Source organism: Macrotis lagotis, chromosome 1, assembly GCF_037893015.1.
Source record: "Macrotis lagotis isolate mMagLag1 chromosome 1, bilby.v1.9.chrom.fasta, whole genome shotgun sequence".
Classification (NCBI taxonomy): domain Eukaryota; kingdom Metazoa; phylum Chordata; class Mammalia; order Peramelemorphia; family Peramelidae; genus Macrotis; species Macrotis lagotis.
Genome location: NC_133658.1, coordinates 757,166,460 through 757,192,739, shown reverse-complemented (window position 1 = coordinate 757,192,739; position 26,280 = coordinate 757,166,460). Strand labels below are relative to the sequence as shown.

General features: G+C 39.0%; 1 protein-coding gene across 1 annotated transcript in view; it reads left to right on the top strand.

The window, feature by feature from the left end:
- Positions 1-24,159, top strand: part of PKNOX2 (PBX/knotted 1 homeobox 2) — a 344,867-nt gene extending 320,708 nt beyond the window's left edge. The window contains exons 10-13 of the mRNA XM_074216405.1: positions 379-498; positions 19,475-19,551; positions 20,529-20,707; positions 21,795-24,159. Of these exons, the coding sequence (XP_074072506.1) occupies positions 379-498; positions 19,475-19,551; positions 20,529-20,707; positions 21,795-22,024 (606 nt within the window). The 3' untranslated portion in view covers positions 22,025-24,159. The remainder of the gene's footprint in view (positions 1-378; positions 499-19,474; positions 19,552-20,528; positions 20,708-21,794) is intronic.
- Positions 24,160-26,280: the final 2,121 nt, after the last annotated feature.

The window sequence follows — 26,280 nt, the reverse complement described above, 5'->3', positions numbered from 1 at the left end:
TAGATTTCCTTGGGCCCTCCTGCCATATAGGATAGGAGCAGGAGATCCTTCTAGTCTTAATATGACAAAAGACTATGGATCTTACCATGACAGATTCTGCAGATTCTACAAATTCTGAAAAGCCCTGTTCTTCCTATACCTTCTAAATGTCCCTTCTTTTTAGCTTGAAAGAATTGGTGTTGTGGGAGGAAAAGGCAGGGTGGGGTTGGAGGGGAGGGTGGCTGTTCCATCCTAGGGGCATGAGAAGATAGCCTCCCCAGTGCAGGAGAATGGGTCAGGAAAGGGAGCTGGCTTTGTGTGCCTACCATCACCATGGCAACAGGTCCTTCACTCCCTGTGTGGCTGCTGATGCGGCTTTTTTCTCCACCTGCCCTGAAGGTTAACCTTGACCTCACCTCCCTCCTGGACAACGAGGATAAGAAGTCCAAGAACAAAAGGGGAGTCCTGCCCAAGCACGCTACCAACATAATGCGTTCCTGGCTCTTCCAGCACCTCATGGTGAGTGTGAAGTTTCTGGGTGGAGGGGAAGGAGTGACCCCCATGTGAACTAGCCTTTGATGTCAATCACAAGTACTCAGAGAAGGAGTCACTTTACACAGAGCCTGTTTTCTAGGGATGTCCTCTTTTATGGGCCAGGACAGAAGCAAGAGGATGATTTAAGTAGCATTGATGTAATCCTAAGGAAAAAGGCCTGAGGATCCAATGTCAGAAGTCCTAGATCTAGACCCCAAAGGGACCATAGAATGATCTGTCTTACCCTGTCATTTTGCAGATGAGGAATCTGAAGCCCAGAGAAGTTGGTAGTTATCCAAAGTCACATACTAAGTGGCAGACCCATACCTTGCACCCAGACTCTCTGAATCCAGTGAGTTCTCTACTGTGATGCACAGTCTCTGAATTCTAGTGCCAGCTCTCCTCTTAATCTATCGTGTCTTCTTAAGTCATTTAACCCGCTTAATTCATAGCTTCCTCATCTGCAAAACAGAAATGACCCCTCATATGATCATTGTGCACATGCAATTTGCTGTGAAAAATTTCTAAAAAGCACTTATAAAATTGTAAGAATGAAGATGAGTCCTGTACTGTACAGTCATCTTTGATATGGAAATAAAGTCTCTCCCTCTTCCCTTCATCATCCTCCCTTCCCTTTCCACCTACCCCCAGGGAGAAACAACAGAAGCTGACAGCTTCCCAACAGGCCACTTTTTGTCCAGTCTGTCTGTCTGAGAGCAGCTTCAGTGCAGAGTGAAGGCTTTCCTGTGCCCATCTTCACTCTGTGTTAGGATAGCCAAATGCTCATTGCCCTGTCAGTACATACACACAGCTATGGAGGCTTTGTTTCCATAAGGAGGATTTAAGTTATTAGGAATGACTCAAGGTGGGTAAGAGCCTAACACATCTTATTCATACTGACATCTGAAGATTTTAAAGCAAAGGGTCAATGATTCTGTCTGTACCTGTAGGGAGGGGTCTAGGATGCAGAGATGGATGGACTCCATTGTCCCTTTATAAATCCTACAATTCTAGAAATGGTTTATCATTTTGCATTAATATGGATGAGCAAAATGCTCATCCAGTGTAAGTACTGGGGAGGGAATAAAGGAGAATCTCTGATTAAAGAAGCAGACCTAGGAAGAAAAGTTGCTTGGCAAATGCAGAAAATCTTTTGTGTACAAGGGAACCAGTAAACTAGGAGCAGATTTAGGATTAGATGTAATCACCTCTAAGGTGTAACATATAGGAGGCATTACAAGAGCCAATTTTTTAATAATATTTTTTTAAATATACACCTTTTTAGGTCCAGAAAATACCATCTTATTGCTGCTTCCAGATTCTTCTTTTACCTCAGTAATCTCTCTTCCTTTGAAGTTCATTCAATCCTGTTTCCCCCCCCCCCCATTATTATGTATCTTTATATTATATCAGAATTCTGATAGCTGTGGACCTCTAGGACACTCTCTTTCTTCAATGAGTTCTGTCCTTTATTCACAATTGTGTTCTTCTTCACAAATCCTGCCCTTATACTAGGGGACTTCAAAATATAGATAATGAAATTTCCTCAAACACCTGTTCCTCTCTTGATCTTGTCATCCACACTTCCATATTTATGAATTCTGAAATTCACCTCTCATCCCTAGACACCAGGCACTAACTACTTTTTTCTCTTCTCCATCCTGACCTCTTAGTGAACCAAATTAATTCTACACTTTCTTTTTCTCTTGATTCCCTTAGCCACAACTCTGGATTAATCCCACCACCAACTACCTTTGAATTTATCCACATTCTGACAAATAAAGATAGAAGAAAGTCTCAAAATTGTGTCAAATGCATCTACTACAATTTATATTATGCAATTTCAACCAGGCCTTCACAGTTGCCTTCACAAGACAATCCTTTTCTACGTTCATAGTTGACTTACTTCCCACTCACCACAACTTTTTAAATTCTCCTCAAACCCAAATTAGTTCCCCTTCAATTGAGAACTTTGCCTCATAGTTGACTGAGAAAAATTGAAGTCACTCACTGTTCCTCATTCTCCCCTCCTCCTCAAGACATACTTGCAAGATGCCTTCTGTCACTGTTTCCACCTTCTCCCCATATCATATGAGTTATCCTTCCTTGACAAGAAATAGCCCTCTATATGTACAAATGATTCCTCATCCCATCTTTTCTAGCAGATTACCCCCTTTGACATTCCCACTCTCTCACTTCAATCTCTCCTTATTGTCTCCTAGCTGCTTCCCCTGTAGTCTACAATTTTACTTGTCTCCTATTTCCTCAAAAAATATTCACTTGACTTGTCCATTACTGATGTTTGTCATTATATATGTCTTAAGTTCTTTTACTTTCTTCTAAATACTACTCAATATAATTAAATGCATCTTCATTCATTTGAAACTACTTTATCCTAAATTAACAATGATTTCCTAATATCCAAATTTAATGATTTTTCTCAATCCTCATCTCTCTTGACCTCTCAGCAATACTTGACACTGTTCACCACCTCCTTGGATGCTCTCTCCTCTTGGGATGTTCATGATACTCCTTCTTTGTTCCCTTCCTGTCTATCTGATAGTTCCTTCACATTCTCTTGCTGGCTCTTCATCCATGTCACATTACACTAACCATTAGTGTCCATCCATATTATACTCATTGTGAGTATGTCACAAGACTGTCCAAAAACTAAATAATCCAAAACATTTCCTTCTTCCTATCTTCTCTATTGCAATCAAAGATATCCTCATTGACCCAACCCCGCAGTCCCCTTAGCTCCTTACCCTTTCTTACCCCCTCAGATCCAATCGGTTGTCAAAACCTATAGGTTTTACATTTGAAATCTTTCTCATGGGAGGCAGCTACATAACATAGTGGATAGAGCACCAGCCCTGGAATCAGGAAGATCTGATTTAAATCCAGTCTCAGACTTAATAATCGCCTAGTTGAGGGGGAGGCTAGGTGGTGAAGTGGATAGAGCACTGGCCCTGGAGTCAGGAGTACCTGAGTTCAAATCCGGCCTCAGACACTTAATAATTACCTAGCTGTGTGGCCTTGGGCAAGCCACTTAACCCCATTGCCTTACCAAAAAAATAAAATAAAATAAAATAAATAATAATTGCCTAGTTGTGTGACCTTGGGCAAGTCACTCTTAACCCCATTACCTTAAATATATAAAATTAAAAATTTCCCATATATCATCCCCACTACTCTTATGTAGGCTTTAATGTCTTGGACTATTGCAGCAGCCTACTGGTTGGTCTTCCTTCCTCTAGTCTCATCTTCAATTCTACTATCAAATTGACCTTATTCATGCAATCATGCATTAGACTAGTACATGTCACCTGCTCCACTCTCACTTAGTAAATCTCTGAGGATCCCTGTCATTTCCATGATCAAATATAAAATACTATTTGGCATTCAAGTGCTTCAGAAGCTTGGTTCTCTCCTACTTTTCAATTTTCTTTCACCCTATTTGCCCCAATGTACTCTGCAATCCAGTGACATAGTTCTTTCCTGTTCCTTGAACAAGACACTCTCAGCTGCCAACATTTTCACTGTCTGTCCCTCTTACCTGGAATTCTCTCCTCCTCATCTTAGCCTCTTGAATCTTGTCCTCTAAATCTCATCTAAAATTCTATCTTCCTATCTTTCCAATTCTTTTGTTTTTATTTTTGTTTTTGCAAGGCAATGGGATTAAGTGACTTGTCCAAAGCCACACAGCTAGATAATTATTAAGTGTCTGAGGCCAGATTTGAATTTAGGAAATCCTGACTCTAGGGCCAATGCTCTATCCACTACACCACCTAATTGCCTCCTTTCCAAGTCATTTTAATATTAGGACTTTTCCTCTATGTGTGAATTATCTCCAGGTTTTATTTCCAGGTGTATATTTGTTTAGACATAATTATTTGCATTTGTTTCACCCTTTAGACTGTGAGTTCCCTGAGAGCAGGAATGTTCTTTTTGCATTTTTTTTTATCCCCCAGCACTTATTTAGCACTGCTAAGTAGATGCTTAATAAATATTTACTGACTTTTAATGACAGAAAATTTACCTCTTCATGAGATTTTGATTTTGATTTTCTGATAAGTCAAGTCCCACATGTTAAAGTAGTCACAAAACCTCTTTTGTGCTGTAGAAAATCCCCAAAATTGAAATCAGGAAACGGGGAGTATATACACCTGTACTTTGGCAACAAGGATCAAGGTCAGCCAAAAAGGAGAAGCCTTATTAGTGATGGCATCAATAATTTTATGAATGAGCCTATTAGAGAAGAGACTCTTGGATGGGCTAGGATTGGGTGGGATTCCACCCTACCTGGCAACTTGTTCATTCTGTGCATTCTGTGTCTGTGTGGGTTAGGGTGATATGAGTGTATACACACAATAAAAAGCATGACCACAGCTATAACCACCAGCTTTTCCATAGCGAATATGATTTCATTGCTCTATTAATGTGAAATAGAAGATGCTAGCAATCAGCCAACCGAAGATAGAAGAAGGGAAACCTCTACCAATATCCCTTGGTCACTCCATCCTAGTGATATACCGAATTCAACTACCTGAAGTTTCTCATATTTGACTTTGGCCTCAGCTAAATTCTTGGATTGAGTTCAATTGGCCACCCAAATCATCCCAGACTGTTGACCTAGAGTTCTGAAAGTATACTTATCATTGGGTTTATCGGCACCTGGAATTTGGAATTATGCCTCAAAAGCTATTAAACTCTATATACCCTTTGACCTAAAGATATTGCTATTAGGTGTCAAAAAGATCATAGAAAGAGAAAAGGAACCCAAATCATTAGATTTAGCTATTAGTAAATCATTGTTAATTTTGGAGAAAATAGTTTCAATTGAGTGAAGATGCATTTAATTATATTAAAAAGTATTTAGAAGAAAGGAAAAGAAGAAAAAAAGAAAAGGAACTTAAGAGTTGGTGGCTTTTGCAAGAAGTTTGGCTAAGAAACAGAGATATGTAGGGTAATGGGATGATTTTTTTAGGATGGGGGAAACTTAGGTGTGTTTGTATCAGAAAAGGAAGCCAGAGAACTGGGAGAAATACAAAAATGTTTCTATTCTTTTTGAAACGGCAAAGAATTGAAAACTAAGACAATGCCCATCATTTGAGGAATGGTGAGACATAATTATGGTATATGAGTCTCATATATACTATATATATAATACTATTATGGTATAAGAAATGTTGAAGGTGGGCCAGCTAGGTGATACAGTGGATAGAACACCAGTCCTGGAGTCAGGAGGACTGGAGTTCAAATGTGACTTCAGACAATTAATAATGACCTAGCTGTGTGACCTTGGGCAAGTCACTTAACCCCATTGCCTTGCAAAAACCAGAAAAACAACACAAAACAAACAAGAAATGTTGAAGGGGATGGTTTCCAAAAAACATGGAAAGACTTTGAATGAATACAAAGGGAAACCAGCTGAACCAGGAAAACAATTTATACAATAAAAGGTTATCAATTTTGAAAGATTTCTAATTCTGATCAATTCAATGACAGAACAGAATTACAAAGGACTTATAATAAAAATATGCTACTCACTTTTATGTAGAGAGCTGAGGAACTCAAAAGTACACATTGAAATTTCTTTTCTCTCTTTTTTGAACTTGGCTAAAGTGAAAGTTTGTTTTCATGGATATACATATTTGTAATGAGTTTTTTTTTTTTTTACCTTCTCCTTGGGTAGAAGGGGGAAGAGAGAACTTTTTTCTTTTCTTTTTTTTTTTTAGGGTTTTTGCAAGGCAATGGGGTGGCTTGCCTAAGACTACACAGCTAGGTAATTAAGTGTCTGAGGCCAGATTTGAACTCAGGTACTCCTGACTTCAGGGCTGGTGCTCTATCCACTGTAGAGAAACTTTTAAATAAAAAATAAAATAAAATTTAATTTATTAAAAAAATTATCAACCTTTACTGATTGGGAAAAGGAAAAGAAAAACAATTGTGGAAAGTAATGGAAAGAGCATTGGATTTAAGGTCAGAGCCCTTGGTTTTGAATCTTTTCTCTACTACTTAGTGCTTCTGTGACTTTGGACAAGTCATTCCCAACTTCCTGGGCTTCAATTACCTTATTTTTTTAAAAGAAAAACTTGGACTGGGTCTAGAAAATCACTTTTAGCGTTCAATTCTGAAGTCCTTTTGTCCTCTTTTCTTCCCCCCCCATCCCTTTCCCCTTTATCTTTATTCTAAAATGAGACTAATGATTGAGAGAGCATGAAAGGAAATGTTCTAATGAAGTAATACTTCCAATAGTAAGCAGGCCCTCATCATCTCACAAGTCAAGTTTCTTCTGCTCATAGATCCAAACAGGTCATCCCACCACTCAGTAAATTCAAGGAATTCTCTAGTCATGATCCAGTTGCACTTTCATAATCTGATCCATTCCTATCTTTCCAATCCAATTATTCTTTATTCTCCTTCACATCCTCTATGTCTACTTGTCTTTTCCTCACACCCGAAGTTTCCTGGTTTTTTTGCCTCTTGGATTCCTTGGCTTCCTTCAAGTCTCAGTTCAGTTTCCCTAAGGAGTTTTGGTCTTCCTCAGTGCTAATGCCTTCTAAGATTACCCCTAATTTATTCAATATATATCTTAATATATACATCGTTATTTGCACTGTGTTTCCTCCATTGAGTTGTGAGCTCTTTGAGACAGGGACTCTTTTTTTGCCTTTTTTTTTTTAATCCTCGGTACTTGGCATAGTGCTTACCCACATAGCAATCCCATAATAAATGATTCTTGGCTTGACTTGACCTTGACATATATGAGAGGGATTATTGTCTGCTGGACCATATAGACAAGGAAATTTCATCAGTCCAGTCTATATGAATCCAAACTCAATCCTCAGTCCTTTTCCTTGCTCCCTTACAGATAAAAGAAAACAGCAGCAGGAGGGAGCTAATTAACTAGGGAAAGATAGCTATAAGCAAGAGGGTGGAAGGATTGCTTGACTTTTAAGCTGTAAACCAGGAAAAGAGACTTAGCAACATGAGTTGAAAGGTTAAGGGAGACAATAAGGCAAAGCATCATCTTGAAACCTTTTCAAGAATCCTAGAGTCTTTCGCAATTTAATTGCCCCTCATTATTGTACATATGTGCCTCATGAAACTCTCTGACCCTTCATCCTCTATGGCTCCCTGCATCCAATTATCTGCTTCATCTGCCCCTTTCCCATTTTTCCTGCCATTGCCACTTGTAGAGATCACCACAAAATGTGTCAAGTACTTACTTTTTCCCAGCTCTCTCATAGGTGCTAAGGATATGAAACAAAATCAAGCATTCCTTACCCTTCAGCAGCTTACATTCTATTGACTATATGCATACAGATACATACACACACAGTCACACTCTCACTGAAATACATGTTGCCTAATTGGAGCATCTTTTTCCTCTTTTCCTTCTCTTCCTGTTTCCACAGACTAGACCATATAAATATATTTTTTCAGAGTTTATTCTTAAAGAAAAGAATAGTTTACAAATTGAGAAATAATACACTAGGGAAAGGTAATTAGAAATTCAGTTAAAATCAAACTACCTAATTTCAGACCATTTGACACTTGGTTTCTGAGCTAGTCAATCTAGCTATAGTTACCTTGGCCAATTTCGATTATTCCTACTCCCTCTAGATTGGAGCACTGAGACTCCACCTGGTCCCCAGACAAGAATGCTATCTTCACCAAAACATCATCAAGCTGATTTTCAGATTGGACCCTCTAAGCTGACTGAAACAAACTCATTAACCCCCTTAGAAATAGTTCTTTTTTTTTCTCCTGATGGTATGGTCGATTTTTAGTCCTCCATTCCTTTGACTGTAGAATTTGTAAGTTAACTACCCCCTCATCCCAAAATAAAGCAGTTAAAACATCCTTTTAAAGACACCAAGGTCTTTAAAAGTGGGATAAAAGCTCTGAACTTGAAGTCAAGAAGTTTTGAGTTCAAATTCAGCCTCAGATACTTCCTGATTCTGAGACCCAGGACAAGTCACTTTAACCACTGTCTATCTCAATTTCCTCATCTATAAAACAGGAACAATAACAGCATTACTTCTTTTGATTGTTTTGAGGACAAAATGGAATAATATTTATAATATACTCCATGCATAAACAATTTACTTAAGATTTATCTAATCACCTTAACAAATAGACAAAGATCACTCTTCCAAGCAGCAAAGAGGAACGAATTAAGGGGGTTTAAGAATTACACTTTAAGGGACAGCTAGGTGTCATAGTGGATGAAGCACCAGCCCTGGAGTCAGGAGCACCTGGATTTAATAATTACCTAGCTGTGTGGCCTTGGGCAAGCCACTTAACCCCATTGTCTTGCAAAAACCTAAAAAAAAATAAAAAATAAATAAAATGGATTCATGTAAAATGAAATTTTTGAAAACACTAGAGTATAAGTATGAATTTATGGAGTGCCATGCCATAAGAGGTGGTATGAAAATGCCCATCATTCCCCACATTATTTTTTGGCCCCCTCCCAGAAATCAGATTCAAATGAATATTTATAGCTACCTTGAAGGGAGGGAAAACCTACAGAAGAATAATATGTACCTAGAAGAATTTATGTGAAAGTTCACTACTTTGCTTTAATGATGATGGAGTATGTTGGCAGGGGTTGACACAAGGAAGCTTGTTATAAGAACAGATTACATGTATGGGAGTTTTCATTTGGTAGAACTACCTTCAGCCTGTTTAATTCTAAGAACTGCTTACTGTAATTTGAATAGCTGCAGCTGGTTTAGATATTGTTGCACACTTGTGAATCTCAATCTTATACATGCCACACTATAATGGTCACTTAGTTGTCCATTCTAGATAGCCCTTTTTCCTTATGTTCAAGGGTCTGCTGCTGATAAGAGTTCACACTACACTCTTAAAGCTTAATCTACATCGTTAACATTTTTCCTATTAATTTCTTAACTCTAGACCATCATAAAACAATAAATCAAGCTGTAATTTGTATCATTTTCTTATTTCCAAGAATAAATGGCCACACTGAAAATTTAACAATTGGTTTTCACCAGTCTAAACTAGCTTCAGTATACCCCTACCTATATACCATTGCTTATTTAAAACATTTCACATCTCTTTGATATAATCCAATGCCAATTGGATATTGAGATAACAAATATATCTAGTATTTACTTCAGCCCTGACACATTTTATTAGACAAGTATTATAATTTAATTAACTAATTTCTTCAAATCCCTACTATGTATAATTAGAAGCATTATGATTATGAGGAGATGCAGAAAGAACACAAACAGCATGATTTTTCATATATCCCTATATATTTTGTATGGAAATATATCTTTGTGTGTGCATTTGAATGAGTGAGTGGACTGCCATAGTGAGATCCTTAGGGCAGTCTGGAGGTTCTAGGCAGTTATGTTACAGGTCACCAGGAAAAGAAAAGAGACTTATACTGTTACTTACTATTTGAGTGTAATAAGAGTAAATAGTTCATTTTGGCTAACAGTGAAATTTAACTATCATTTTAAACTGTTTCCTTGGGAAGATAAGGTCTGTGTTCCAACCAAACAACTTGCCAAATGAGTTCCTTCAGGAGATTCCCTGTATATAGACCCTGCCCTCAACAAACTTCTAGCTTCATTTAGGAGAACAAATGAAAACATGTGAAACAATGAGAATTCAATTAAGGCAGTATGTAATCAAGTGCTAAGTGACATAGTACAGCTAATGTGTTATAGAAATCCAGATAAATGAGAAATAAATGTGGCTGGTGTAATCTGCCTATTCTTGTCAGATAACATCTACAATACTATGTGACTTATTAGACAACATCTGGAATACTATATGGTTTGTCAGATAATATCTGCAGTATTGTGTCCAGTTCTGTGTATTGCATTTTAAAAGGAGACTGTACTGGTGTTCAGAAGAGTATGACTAGTATAGTGAAGGGTCTAGAAATTAGGTCCTGTGAGGAAAGATTAAAGGAAATTGTGATGTTTAATCTGGAGAATAGAATACCAATGTGACATGATCTCTGTTTTCAAATATTTGAAGAAGTGAAAAAGGAATTAGATATATTCTTTTATCCCAGAAGGCAAAACTGACTTTTAATCTTACAAATGTTCAAATGATATCTGGAAAATGCTCTCTGACCTCTAAAGATAGATAATACAAGGTCTCTCTCTCTCTCTCTCTCTCTTTCTCTCTCTCTCTCTCTCTCTCTCTCTCTCAAAAACCCTCTGAGATCAGAGACATATTTTTCCTTCATTCCATTTCAGATATGGGATTTAATTTTTTCCAAACCCACACAACTGTTGGAACTGAGATGAGAATGCTACTTTTGGATCCTATAGCAGTTACTAGTTCATATTCCAGCCACCTGTGGAAGCCTAAAGCAAGGTGGGAAGGGGAGACTGTAGCCCTCAAAGACTCAGTTTGAAAAATAGACAGATAAGATTTATGAACCACACAGTAGTATCTGAGAGAGACCATTAGTCTACAGAGTCTATGACAGGAACTAGAAGAAAATGTCCCTGGTGTATTTGCACAGGAGACAGAAGGATCCCAGGGTGTTAGGAAAATGAAATCCATTTGAAAAAATGGAATATATTTGTATGTAAGATGGGGGTGGGAGGAGCAAAGGTACAGGAAGACCATCACTATTTATCAGAGAATAAAATGAGACTTATAAGAGGTACACATATTTTACAAGTCTATAGACCTACTCCTGAGTCCAGTGACTGGTTTCCCCCTTTTTTAAAAAATATTCTTTTTTTTTCCTTATTATGAACCTCAACAACAAAGATAGGAAATGTCCATATGAAAAATAGAAAAGAAAGCTGCATATGAAGCTGTAAATTCCATACAACTCCTTTTCCTTTTAACTGTAATCAATTCATTGTGTAGCTTACAAAGCCTTCCTGCTTGTCTGTATTTCCTTCTGTTCTTTTGTGCGCAGTTTAAAAAAAAAAGGCTTCATTTTCTCTCTCTTTTACTAATTCCCCTCACCCTCCCACTTTCCCCCCAAACCTCACTGAAAAAAAGAAAAACAAAAACCCGCTGTAACCAATATGCACAAAGTAAAATAAAGATTCTTGTTAGCCATCTCCAATGTCTCATTCTGTATCTCAAGCTCATCACATCTTTGTCAGAATGTAGCAAGAATGCTTCATCTTTATTCTTTCGGAAATATAATTGGTCACTGAATTGATTAAAGTTCCTAAGTCTTTCAAAGTTGTTTGTATTTACAATCTTGCTATTATGGTTTAAATTGTTCTCCTTATTCTACTTGCTTTACTTTGCATTGGTTCATGAATGTCTTCCTAGATTTTGCTCATACCATCCCTTTTTGTCAATTCTTGCAGCATAATAGCATTTCATAATTTTCAATACTTCAATTTGTTAAGCTATGCCCCAATTGGTTACCCCTCCCCTCAGTTTTAAGTTTTCTATAATAAGAGCCAATAAAAATATTATCATATATTTGACTGCCTTTCCTCCCTCTCTATTCTTTTTGGAGTATATCATTGGACTTTGCACAGTTTTGTGACTTTTGAAGCATAGTTTGAAATTGATTTCCAGAATGGCTATATCAATTCAAAGTTCTACCAACTGTACATTAATGTGCTTATTTTCCTGTAAATTCCCCCAATAATAGCCATTCTACATGTTTGTCATCTCTACCAATTAGATGGATGAAAAGTAGAACCTCAGAGGTATTTTAATTAGCATTTCTCATATTATTAATGATTTGAAGCAATTATTTTAACATGGTAGTTGTTAGCTTGAATTTTGTCTTTTGAGAACTGTCATCCTTTGTCCATTTATCTCTTCAAGAACAGCTCAATGATTTTCTTGTTTCAATATGTATCATATGATTTAGAGCTGGAAGAAACTTTAAATATCATTTTTAACCCCTTCATTTTTCAGATTCAAAATGCTGAGATTAGGTTACATGACTTTTGTAATGTCAAACAGATGATAGGTAGCAAAGCTGTGAATTGAATCCAGGTTCTCCAGATTCCATATTCATCACTCTTTTCACGATATCAATTGTGCTCCCCTATAATCTTGCTCCTGTCAGTCAGACTATCTCTGGAGTATTGAGTTCTAAAAATCCATAAGCTAGAGAAGGATGTAGTTGAGGATGTTGAAGAAAGACTCCTGTTGAGTTATATTTTAAACTATATCCAAATGATCTCTCAGATCTTTTCCAACTCTGATTCTATGATTCTTTGTAAGATGGAGAGGTCACTCTGATACTTCAGTTTAGAGAGTTTATGAAAAATGTTAAGAAAGGTGCTCTCTGACCTTGAAAGAGAAAAAAAGAATAATGTAGATCAAAGAAGTCATTCTCTTTATATAATAATCTCTATATAGTATAGTATAATGGCTTGTGGTCATGGTGTCAAACTCAAATAGAAACAGGCCACTAATCCTTACAGGATACCTGCAGGTCACATATTAACTTAGAAAAATCAGATATCAATACTACTGATGCTTCATTGAATTTTTGTTAAATATTTCCCAATTACATTTTAATCTGGTTCAGATTGTACTCAGGAGTGTTATAGGTCACATGCTTTTCACTTTAGCTTATTGACCACTGTCAAATTAATCCTTGGTGAGTGCCCAGGGAAAGAGAAATGATTTTCTTTTCTTTATTTTGTAAGTGGGACCAATGGCTGCCTCTCATGAACTTCTGGTTAACCAGGTTTTCAAGTCACTTTTGAATGAAAAACTAAAATTTTAAACAATGAAATGTAGGCTCTGAACCCACCAACATGGGAAAACTTCTCCAGAGTAGTTTGGGAAAATCCTTTACCTCCTTCCCTACTGTTCTATGATGCTTAGATTCCAGAAAATCAGACTCCTCACTATTCCTATTCCACTTAAGAAAAATGCAAAAAGCACAAATTGCCCATTTCCCCTCCGAGTAACATGAATTAATTGAAAGAGAAAGGAAAAATGGAAGAGACAAAGACAAATTTAATCTTGTTTTATCCCAAGTAAGAGATCACATGAAAGTTCAAGGTGAAAGAAATGGCAAAGACAGGGAGGCAGATATATGAAATAAAGATATATTATGATGAAATAGTTGCCTTCTTAAGTGAGAACAAAGGAACTGACAGTACAATAAAACTTTAGCTCCTTACAAAAATCATTGTCACACACATATACACAAATTTTTTAAATGGATAATAATGAAATTATCTTCAAACTTTAAAGCAACACTAAATTTAAAAACTTCTTCAAGCTTATTTTGAGTTCTTCCAATTCCATTCCAGATTGAGATACATAGCCAGTTTTTACTTAATCTATATCAGCCAAAAGAGATACCAAGTTCAGAAGAATAATGAAGAATCACTCCCACCAAGGGGTAAATACCTTCCTTACAAGCTGAACAGTGCACTGAAAAAAGCAGATACTATTCATGTTTGAGTAAAGCTTACCTGTTGAGGATGCTTTCAACAAAATAAGCCAGAAAGGAATTTGAAACAGAAGTGGGGATGGCATACCCTACATGTATACAGACTTTGATGATGAGTTTTGGTTGGTGATAGCTACAAAGATGGGGGAACATCCAGCCTAGACTATGAAAATCCCATGAAATCATTTGGTTTGGCACTGCCAAGGCAATTGCAGGTAGGACTCAAAATTTAGTAAATCTAGAAGTTTTTGGGGGGTGAATTAATTGTTTGACCAAACATAGAAGGCTATTTTTTTTAAGTTTTGTTTTTGACAGAAAAAAACGTTCCCCACCCCTGCTTGAGATGCTAGGGAGTATGATCCCAGGGCTGACCAATTTGAGTATGTGATAATTGGCAAAGTACACAGAATGAAGAAACCTCCAGTTGAGCAGCACCATGGCTCTTCGTCTCATGAGGTGTCTGCTAACAAAATATATGGTTGTGAAAAGGACTTTAGAGTTTACTAACTGATAAAGAATTGGCCTTTAAAACCTCACACGCAGATGCCTAGATCAAATTTTAGCTGTCCACTTGAAGGACTCACTCACAGGACAATAGGGACCAGTCAAATTTGTTGCCCTCGAGGTGGATATTCTTCATGTTGAAGGTCCTTGAACAAGATGTTGGCCATGCAGTCTAACTTTTAGCATTTTAGGCTACTGCTAGAGTCAAATACCTCATCAGTCTTTTAAGAAATAGATACTCATTTGTCTGAGAAAGATAGGGACCATAATATACAAAGTCAGGAAGGTAGAACTGAATTTCCTGAATTAGATGACTTCTTACATCATTGCAGCTTGAGATGTCTGTATTTCTCTGATTTAATTCATTCCTCTGTTCTAAACTAAAAAAATTCTTTCCATCTTTTGAAAGCTTCCCTGTCTGCCTTAACCCTACTTATGCCAAAGCAGGAACAATAAAGAAAACTTCTTCAAAGAAAACAGTTCAACTATTTTTAATTTTCCTCCCTTCCTTGGCCCTAAAACCTTTTCATTCCAGTTCTAGGATAGTCCAAGGCCTATTTTGACTATTTTGAGTTGTCTCAAAAATCAATCCAGATTGCTTTGGACATCTTATACCAGGAATGCATGACCAGCTTCCCTAGGTCCACTATTCTACCCCTTATATGCTATTCACATTGTACTGAAAGTGTCAAGGGAAGTAAGAGGACTATTCTAAAGAATGATATGTTCTTTTTTTAATTTAATTCATTTATTTTGAATTTTACAATTTCCCCCCAATCTCACTTTTCCCACCCCTACCCCCCACAGAAGGCAGTCTGTTAGTCTTTACATTGTTTCCATGGTATACACTGATCTAAGTTGAATGTGATGAGAGAGAAATCATATCCTTAAGGGAAAAAATGAAGTATAAGATAACTTTTTTTTAAAAAAGTAAAGGTATTTGTCTTTGGTCTTTTTTTTTTCAAACTCCACAACTTTTCCTTTGGATACAGATGGTATTCTCCATTGCAGATACCCAAAATTATGCCTGATTGTTGTGCTGATGGAATGAGCAAGTCCATTAAGATTGATCATCACCCCCATGTTGCTGTTAGGGTGTACAATGTTCTTCTGGTTCTGATATCTCACTCAGCATCAGTTCATGTAAATCCTTCCAGGCTTCCCTGAATTCCCATCCCTCCTGGTTTCTAATAGGACAATAGTATGACCATGTTCTTCTTTGACAGCTTCTAAGTATGTAATCAAGGTGCTGCTAGCCACATTGTAAGTAACCTTGTTTTCAAGGAGCCTGGGCATCCTTGAAACCTGAGTTCATGAACCCTTACCAGTGTGTTTATCTTTAGCAGCTAAAAGGCCCAGTTAGTCTGAAGCAATGTCCCTTAAAAATGGCATGGAAGAAAGGTGTTAACAAAAATTTCTACCATAAACCTGAGTTGTAATCTCCCACAAATACACAAATAGAACTCACAAATAGGAACATGCATTCAGCTCATATTAATTGTAATGTCAATTCACCTCTTAAGCCTTTCTGGGCCACTGATCATTGGTGTCTTTGTGTTACTGTGATGAAGGTTACCACTAAACTACTGGACAAGACTGTTTCTGATGATTCCATAGCAGCCTCTACTGAAAAAAACTTCTAAGGAGGAAGAACCCATCCCCTCTCCAGGTCAGCATTCCACTCTAGAGCAGGTTTAGTAGTTAGGAAGTTTGCCCGAACATCAAACCCTAAATTTGCCTCTTTTCATCTTTTACTTATTGTTCCTAGTTCTGCTATTTGGAGTAAAGTAATATCCCTCCTCCATGACAGCCTTTCAAATACCTGAACGCTGCTATTCTAGATTCCTTTAGTTAATTTTTTTTTAGGTTTTTGCAGGGCAAATGGGGTTAAGTGGCTTACCCAAGGCCACACAGCTAGGTAATTATTAAGTGTCTGAGGCCGAATTTGAACTCGGGTACTCCTGACTCCAGGGCCGGTGCTCTATCCACTGCGCCACCTAGCCACCCCCCTTTAAATTAATTTTCATATGTCATTAGATCAAGACCCATCAGCAGCCTGCTTTCTAGCCTCTGAATGCTTCTCCACTAGCAATATATTTAAACTAAGATGCCCTGAGTTGAGCACTTATACTCTAGAGAGGATATATAAAGCAGAGTACTATAAGACAATCACCTCCCTATTTCTGGAAGTCCTGCCTTTAGGCTGATATTTTCCACTACTTATTCCTCTTGAACTTGTAGTCCTCTAATACCCCCCATAGTATCATCTATCCAAGCCTCTTCCATTTTATATTGTTGGAGATGATTTTTTGGTATATCAGTGTAAGACTTTATTTTATTTTTCCCTATTGAATTTCATCTTAATAGCTCTAGTGCAATGCTCTCCAGGCTCCATTGGTTTAGCTCTCCAAGCCCCTAACTTTCTTATCTGAAACATTTGATAGGCATATCACCTATGCCTTCTTCTGTGTAATAGTCAAAAATGTGGGGTGGCTAGGTGGCGCAGTGAATAGAGCACCGGCCCTGGAGTCAGGAGTACCCGAGTCCAAATCTGGCCTCAGATACTTAATAATTACCTAGCTGTGTGGCCTTGGGCAAGCCACTTAACCCCATTGCCTTGCAAAAAAATAAAAATAAAAAAAAATATTGTGTACACCACTGGAATCTTCCTGCCATGTTGATATAGGACCAGTAACAGTACTGAATTGTCTTCACATCTAGTTTATCTCTAGATGCTCCACAGGAATATCTATAAGATTTTATCCAAAACTTTACTTAAATCTGTGTAAACTATATCCACGGCATTTCTCTAACAACTGATTCTGTGATATATATTCAAACATAAGTGTTTTTATATAAATATTATACTTGCAAGTATAATATGCATCAATAGGTCAAAATCTGCTTTTTTCATTCTGTAAATTGATTTCGTTCATTATCAGTCATTAACTTTGATGATAAGTCTTAGGCACAGAAATATTGAGTAATCTACCTGTGGTCATATAATCAGTAAATGCCAAAGGCAGGAAAAGGAATTTAAAAGTAGAAGAAATGTTTATCTTTGAGTTCCCAAACACGCAGGAAAAGTCCTTCCATTGACATTCCTCATGCTTAGAATATTCTTCCCTCACTCCTATCATTCCTCCCTAACCTTCAAGGCACACTTTCTGTGTAAAAACACCACTTAACTTCATGGCTTTGTGATAGCTTCCTACTCTGAAAGAAATCACACTAATTGTAGCAAACTCTGGCAACTTTGTATACACTGCTTTGTGTTGCCGTTTTTATAGGTGTGTATACTGTCTCACTAACTAGACTGGAAGCTCTTCAAGTGTCCAGGTCACATCTATTTCCCCAATCATTCATTCATTCATTCATTCATCCTTCAACAAGCATCGGTTGAATTCCTGCTACATAGAGAGCACTAATCACATTGCCTATTACAAGGCCTTGCATAGGGAGAAACTCAATGTTTGGTGACATGATTATTTAGTGATGTTAAGGTAGACAAATGATAGATTCATCCCAAAGTTTTAAAGAACACAGCTTTCATTACTCGAGTAGTTCTATCTCATTGTTTCTTGCAGTTATATGCTAATTGGATTCCCCTGAAATGGGAAATTACTGGGTTCTTTGGGAGTGTGAAGTCCATGGGACATTTCCCATTGGTGAGAGGGCTGTAGCATCTTCAAAAGAGTGTGTATATCATATTGGCTCCAACACAACATGACCCAGTTCATGACAAATAAGTCCCTTGCCTGGGACTCAGTGCTTGGGTTCAGCAGCTGCCTCTGTCTCCCTTGCTCCCCAGGAGAGCCAGAAGTTTCTCCTTTGGGGCACTAGAGCTATTCCTTCCCAATTAGAAAGAAATTGGCTCCTGTGACATCTCTGTGATTTCTTCCTTGTTAGAGCCTTAATATTGTATGAATCATAAGTGTTATCTCAGTCTGTGAGGCTGTCAGGGTCAGAGCTGTGAATTAAACAACACAAAGTCCTGATTGTTCTCATCAGGTGGAAAAGCTGAGGGCAAGTGAACATGTGTCATGGTCTTGTCTCTGATGAGAAGAACAGGAACAGGGCTGCTGATCTCATATCCTTTCTTCAGAACTCTCCAATCTGTTACCAATCCAATGTCAATCTAGTCCTGGACAGTGGATAGGCTGGAATAGTCTATGTGAATGAATGAACGAATGAATGGATTTATTAATCCCTTACCACATACAAGGCATTGAGCTGGCACTGTGGATACAGAAAAGTAAGACAGTCCCCACTCTCATGGAATTCATTCTAATAAGGAAGACAACATATCAAAAGTTTCAATTGCAAGTCAGCAGCAGCAAAGCAAACAGTGACACATTTTCTTCCGTTTCATTTTCACTGATAAAATTATCAGTTTTCTGGTATCAGTTAAGCCATTTGACAGTGCCAAGGACTTTGATGGCAAAACCTCAGTAGCACCTATAGGAGCAGGTAGCTGGTGGACAAGCCTTGCAAAAGCACAGAGAACATCATTCTGATGATTCCAGCCCCTCCTCTGGCCTGCACCTCACATTATAGGCTTTGATTTTCTGCACCACATGTATAAAACTTGTCTTCCAGCAAAGTTCATAAAATTCCTCTTGAGGTCCCCAGGGACCTCATTGTGGACTTCTCTTGTCTTTTCCCCCAGCACTCACATCCATCAAGCTATTTGTTGAAATGATCTGGGTCCCAGGATCCATTCTATGGATCTCCCACAGAGACTTGCCCCTGAAACACTGAGGTCATCAGAAAAGAGTTTGTTGGAGATCACCTGAACCCCTCCAATAGCAGGGTGGGTACTTTGTGCCAAACCACATAGGATCTCATGCAAAAGAGCACATACTCAAGTAACTGGTACTCCCTCCAACCTTTTGAGTCTCCCCTGCTTTGGAAGTCAAATCCCTAGTTCACTGACTCCTGGCTACATGTGGTACCAGTCACCCTTTCCTACAGCCTTTCCTTGCTCACACCCGCCATTCTCAGTTTCACATTGTGTTGACTTCCTCAATCTGGCACATCTCATTTCAGCATCCCTATCCCACAGAGGACGAGAAGAGGCAGATTGCAGCCCAGACGAACCTCACCCTCTTGCAAGTCAATAACTGGTAAGTTGGTATCACCTGCTAAAGGACCTCTTACCCATGCAACTGAGCAGTACAACTAGAGAGACTAAGGTGGAGTCTTCCTCACAGCTGACTCATCTTCAGCCCTAGTCCCAACCTTAATCCAACCCAGCCCATTCTCAAACCTTCTGTCCCCAGCCCCCGCTCTGCTGCCAATCCTCCAAATCCAGCTCAGAAACCCAGAACAACCATAAATCATTTCAGCCTACAAAGCATTTATCTATAGCTCCTGAGCGCCCCTTGCTGGGCAAATGTAGCAGAAAATAAATTTTCAAGATTCTATCTAAGAGAAATTCAAATCAACTGTCCTTCAACAACAGACAAGACCAGTAGAATTCTTGATCCAGAGAGAACTTGAGGTCATAGCATCTTTCTTTATATTTGTTCATCAAATGGAATTAAATAAAGATATAACATCCTCTAGGAAACATGGGAGAATGAGTAGAAAAGAAAATGATTTCTCTGTGGAGCTGACAGTACCAAGAACTCTGAGACCCTGACCATGTTGACCTTCTGTATTCCATGGGCTGGGCCTAACTATAGACTATAGACAGAATCCAGTTAAGGGGACCTATGGGCAGCATTGTAGGCTGCCCTGTGTTCACTGAGGCTTTACCAGAGTCCTGATTCCAAACAGAAACAAAGTCTTTTCTTTCCCTACTTTATCCTCTTTTGAGTTCCAAAGATCAGGTGGCACCTGGGCTTTTTTTAGGAGACCTCCTCTTACTCCCACTATTCCCCATCAGCAAACATTAAACTTACTTTGGCCTCAATCTCTTCTTAGATTCAAATAATTATTTCCTTTTAATTCCCATTCCCCTCTGGCTTTCCAGTGGAGCTGGTAGGCATTTTCCCACTCTTCATATCCCAAGTTGTGCTTATACATGTGAACATATTGTTTGTGTATTAACACACACACACATACACACAAATAACTGTTTTCACCTCTCCCTGAACAGGTTCATCAATGCCCGAAGACGGATCCTGCAACCCATGCTTGATGCCAGCAACCCGGACCCTGCCCCCAAAGCCAAGAAGATCAAGTCTCAGCACCGGCCCACCCAAAGATTCTGGCCCAACTCAATTGCTGCTGGTGTGTTACAGCAGCAGGGGGGACCTCCAGGGACAAATCCTGATGGTAAGGAATTGGGATCAAATCCATGGTGGGGATGCACTGGTTATTGGAGGGGCAGAGGTTGGAGATATATGTATGTGTGTATATATACATATATATACACACACATACATATATATATAATTATATATTAAAGTCTAAATGATATATGACTATAATGTGTAATTAGATGGTTACCCCAAATTATAGTTTGTTTAATGAAAAGCGCATGGGGTTCAAAGTTATGAAAGCTGGGCTCTGCTGTTCCCTCAGTACATGTATCTAGATAAGTCACTTAGCCTTTATATTTCACTTTCCTAACCTGTCAAATGGGTTTGTGAGAGAATGTGAGTGTGGACAACACCACTCCAAAAGTAAAGGACCCTCAGTGGCCAAGCTGTTCTTTGAAAAAAACTGGTTACTACAAATAGTGTTGCAGCTGTCTTATGAATGAGAACTAGGAAAAGCACTCTCGTGCTTTCTCTCTCTCTCTCTCTCTCTCTCTCTCTCTCTCTCTCTCTCTCTCTCTAACACACACACACACACAATTACTCAACACAATGAATAATTCAATAAGTCTGAAATTTTATTGACAGCACACAAAGATGATTCTTTGCAGGAAACAGGGTCTTTGCTGCAATGTGTCTATGTGGCATTCTTATATGAACTTCCTGAAAGGATACATGTAAAATGAAGATAGTGTAGTATAGTGTAAGGTCACTTAGTGGTTTGAGGTTTCCCTGACCTGGGTTCCAATGCTGACTTTGACACTTGGTATATGGTTCTGGTCATTTCATTCAATTTCTACAATCCATTTTTTTCTTTCAACTCAAAATGGAATATAACAATCCTGATCCTACCTATTGCACAAGTTTGTTGTGAGGAAGGCACTTTGTAAAACTGAAAATATTCTAAAAGTGTATTGCTGTTGTTGTGAATTTGTGGTGATAGACAGATAGATAGATAGATAGATAGATAGATAGATGATAGATGATAGATGATAGATAGATAGTTGGTTAGTTAGTATGTGTATGATGGAATGAAATAGGCTTTTTTCTGACCCAGCTGCTGCTACAGGCTGACCAGTATCCTTTTCCCCAATCCACCACAGGCTCTATCAACTTGGACAATCTACAATCCCTTTCCTCAGACAATGCCACCATGGCCATGCAGCAGGCAATGATGGCAGCACATGAAGATTCATTGGATGGAACAGAGGAAGAGGATGAGGATGAAATGGAGGAAGAGGAGGAGGAGGAGGAGCTAGAGGAGGAAACTGATGAGCTACAGACAACGAATGTCAGTGACCTGGGCTTAGAACACAGTGACTCTTTGGAGTAGCCAAGGGGGCTGATTGGCGCTGATTCCCCCACTGGGGCAAGGGCATGGGAAGGGAGGAATAGGTAGGCAGTCCTCTGCAGGAAATGTGATCCTCACCTCCCAGAATCAGCAGCCTGAGGAATTGCAGACAAGTTCCCCTGCCCCAGCCCAGCCAGCTTCTAAAAGACCCCAGCCCCCCTTCCCCAGAATTGTAGAGGACTCCATTTGGAAGATACCAGTCAAGCAAGCCAAGGGAGTGGACTTGAATGGAGCCTTGGCAACTGGGGGACACTTAACAGACTCCTGGACTGAAGTGAAGGAACTCATGTTTACAGGCCCTGGCCCCAGGGACTGCTTTGGGTTTTTTTCTGTTCTCTCCCTGTGCAGTTTATGGGATGGGCCATTCCCAGAAAGTAATTGGGGGAGGAAGGGTGAAGAGACTGAAGTGTATTTGGACTCTAGACCAAGTTTTGACTTCCCTAAGGTTAGGAGAAGATCGATGGCATTAACCCAAGGGGGTGGTTAGAATTGGGGGGGAGGGGGAAGCTTAAAAATGGAAATTGCAAATCATTCAAGTCAGAATTGGACATTACAAATGGAATTTGGGATAGCTTCACACCTCACTGTGTGAGTGTAAGCTCTGACCTGGGATTCGCCCCCTGGGGACTCACCTATCCTACTGAAAACAGCTGCATATGAGTAAAAGACAGATCCAGATAATGGAAGGAAAAAACAACAGCCCCTTTGGCTTGGTTAGTTCCAGGACAAAAGGAGAGAGAGCAAAAACCCAGGCCAGGGTCCACAAGAGGATAAGAAGGTAGGGCACATGACCATTTCCAGTTGGGCACAGAAGAATCCAGGTCCAGCAGAAACATGGGGGTCTCACAAAGCCACCTGGTGCTTAGTTGTTCAATTGCTTAAGTGCTCCAACCCTTTGTGGACCTACATGAGGTGGGATGAGCTTGATTTGGATTTTGTTCATATCCTCTACTCAGCCTAAGACATCCTTGGCTAGCTCTCTGCAAAAACGGCCCCCCTTCCATAGGCTGGCCCAGCCTTCTCAGTCTTGTCTCCCTTACTTAACACAATATGAAAGCAAAAGGATCTGTTTGAATGAGGAGTCAGGCCAGAGAAGATGTTGTCTTAACCCTCTTGACTCCAGGCTTGTTGAGAGATGAGAGAAAAGGGAGCCACAGCCCTGCTCCCTTCACCTCCCATCCCTACCAAAAACATACATACTCACTTGGAAGCCGGGACTCTCAGGAGGACAAGTTCTATTCACCTCCCCATTCTCTCCCTGCTCCTCACCCCCACCCTCCCAGTCTCCAGGCCCATGAGTATAGCCCTCTCCTCCCCCTTACCCCCATGGCTGTGAATGGCAGAACTGAACATGATGCGTGTTTTCCATGGGATTTAATTTAATGGACTTGCAATTACATTTGTAAATTGTGCATTAGAACATCTTCAGCAGCAGGATGTGGGTGGCTGTGTTGTTGCTCAGCCTGAGGGGCACCTTGGGCCTTTAGCTTCCCCCATACATATACTTTGGGGGGGGGCGGATTCGGATTGGTAGGATGGTTGGTCACTTCCCTGAGACTGCCCCGAAATGAATGTATTTCTCCCCCAGAAGAGCTGATATTTAATGTTTTAATAGGGATTTTTGAAAAAAACAAATAACCTTATTTATAATCTGGGTGATCCAAACAATCTTTTTTTACTCCCTTTTGATGCCATAGGTAGAGAAAGTCTAGCTTTTTTGGAGTGAGACTTTTGCAATGTGCAGTGGGATAAAATACATTTCTTTTTCTGGTTCATATTCCTTGTTAAACATGCACATGCTCACGCACACACACACACACACACAAACACACACCTTTCCACCAACAACATGACAGACACTCCCACCCTTCTCACACACACACATAGCCCCAACCCTGACCTTCCTCCCACTCCCAGCCTAATGTTATGCAACCCTCTTCTGATGTATCCACCAAACAAGTACTGGACATGAAGGCGGAGTTTTCAGTAAATCTTAATACCTATCTTAACCTTGTTGGCCAGCTTTGTTTGTCTGCTCTTGCTGCTCTCTGGCTCTCTTCCCACCACCGCCTTTGAAATGAGGAAAAGTTGGCAGGCCTTAACCTAATGAGTGTAGAACATAGGGTGTTGGGGATGGTTGGGGGGTGGTTGGGGGGGGTTTCAAAGAATGGTCTGGTAATTACTGTTATCCCTGTTGGCAAGAAAGACCAGTCATATCAGGAAACAGCATTTTTTTAAGACTGTGCCAAGTACTGGAGATAACAAGGAAAGGCAAAAAGTACCCCTCCTGAAGCTAGTGCTGACTAAACAGAGAAAAAACAGAGCAACAGGACTCTGACCTAACAGTTCTACATGCTCCACTACCACCCCAGCAATGAGCATTTTACTTAAAATCACTTCTCAACCTTTTAAGATGTGGCTTTCATAATATCTTTAATAAAAATAAATTTAAATTAAAAAAAAAAAAAGATGTGGCTTTCCCCCACTCCCCTCCAACAGTTGAAAACTACTGCCTATTCTTGGGACATAGTGGTACTGCCCCTCTTTTCTCCCCAAAACTAGGTCACTTTTTGCTGAGTTTCATACAAATGAGATTCAATCCTGTGCCTCAATGACTGTGATTATCCCAACGCTTCTCACCTTTCTCCAGAGAAAGACCCCAGAACATGAGGATGAGGTGATTACTAGTGGATGGATGGTACAAAGGGATTGTTTCCTATAACCTGTATGGTATAGTGGAAAGAGCTAGGAAGCTTTTGAATCCCAGTAAGTTGTGTGACCTCACCTCCCTGATACTCAGTTTTCCCTCTCAGTAAAATTCGTAACTGTCTCACAGGGTGGTTGTGAAGACAGTAAATTTATAGAACCTTAAATGCTAGAAGTATAAGCTGTTATTATGCAGGGAGTAAGCAAAGAAACTGTGATAAGAATGGAAAGAGTCCCTATCATTGTAGATGTATCTGCATCATATGATGAGGAGGGAAAAGGGGCAAATGAAAGAGGGAAAGAGAAAGAGAGAGACTTCCTTGGATTCCACTGTCTGCTGCTGAGATTGGAGTAATTCCATCACAGGTGTATAAGGAGGAGACAGATCAGTGGAATCCTTCATTCATAGCATGAATTCAAGGGCCACAAGGAGATAATGTCAGTGAAATTGGGTGAGTTTGTTGGATGTTCTTTGTCCCTAGGTCTGCGTGGGGAATAGGAGACAGGTATAGATGCATGCAACCTCTCCTTATCCCACTTTAATATTAGCACAGTGGAAGCCACTAGCTTGATCTCCAAGATGTTCCCTACCTCCAAACAAGACTGTCCAACTCAATTTTTTTAAAATAAATTTGTATTGATATTTTTTGGTTTTACATTGCCTAGATGTTCCTCTGTACTTTTCCTTTTGCCTTTCAGAGAGCAGTCCTATAATTTTTTTACTTTGTTTTTCTTTTTTTAATTTTAGAAATGTTTTATTTATTTTTTGAGTTTTACAATTTTCCCCCAATCTTGCTTCCCCCCCACCCCCACAGAAAGAGTTTGTTAGTTTTTACATCATTCCCATAGTATGCATTGATTTATGTTGAATGTGATGAGAGAGAAATCCTGTCAAAGCAGACTCAGAAACTTTTTGAAAACAATTACAAAACACTTCTCACACAAATAAAATCAGACTTAAATAACTGGGCAAATATCAACTGCTCATGGATAGGCTGAGCAAATATAATAAAAATGACAATTCTGCCAAAACTAAACTACCTGTTTAGTGCCCTACCAATCAATTCCAAAAAATTACTTTAATGAGTTAGAAAAAATTGTAAGTAAATTCATATTGTAAGTAAAAAAATTGTAAGTAAATTCAATAAAAAGTCGAGAATCTTCAGAGATTTAATGAAAAAAGTGCAAAAGAAGGTGGCTTAGCCCTACCAGATCTAAAATTATATTATAAAGCATCAGTCATCAAAAACTGTCTGGTATTGGCTGGCACTGGTGGATCAGTGGAATAGACTAGGTGCAATAGCAGAAAATGATCATAGAAATCTGCTGTTTGATAAACCCAAAGAATCCAGCTATTGGGATAAAAACCCTCTTTGATAAAAACTGTTGGGAAATTGGAAGTTAGTACAGAAGAAACTTAGATTAGACCAACACGTCACACCCTATACCGAGATAAGATCAAAATGGATACAGGATCTAGACATAAAAAACAATATTATAAGCAAACTAGAAGATCAAGGAATAGTTTACCT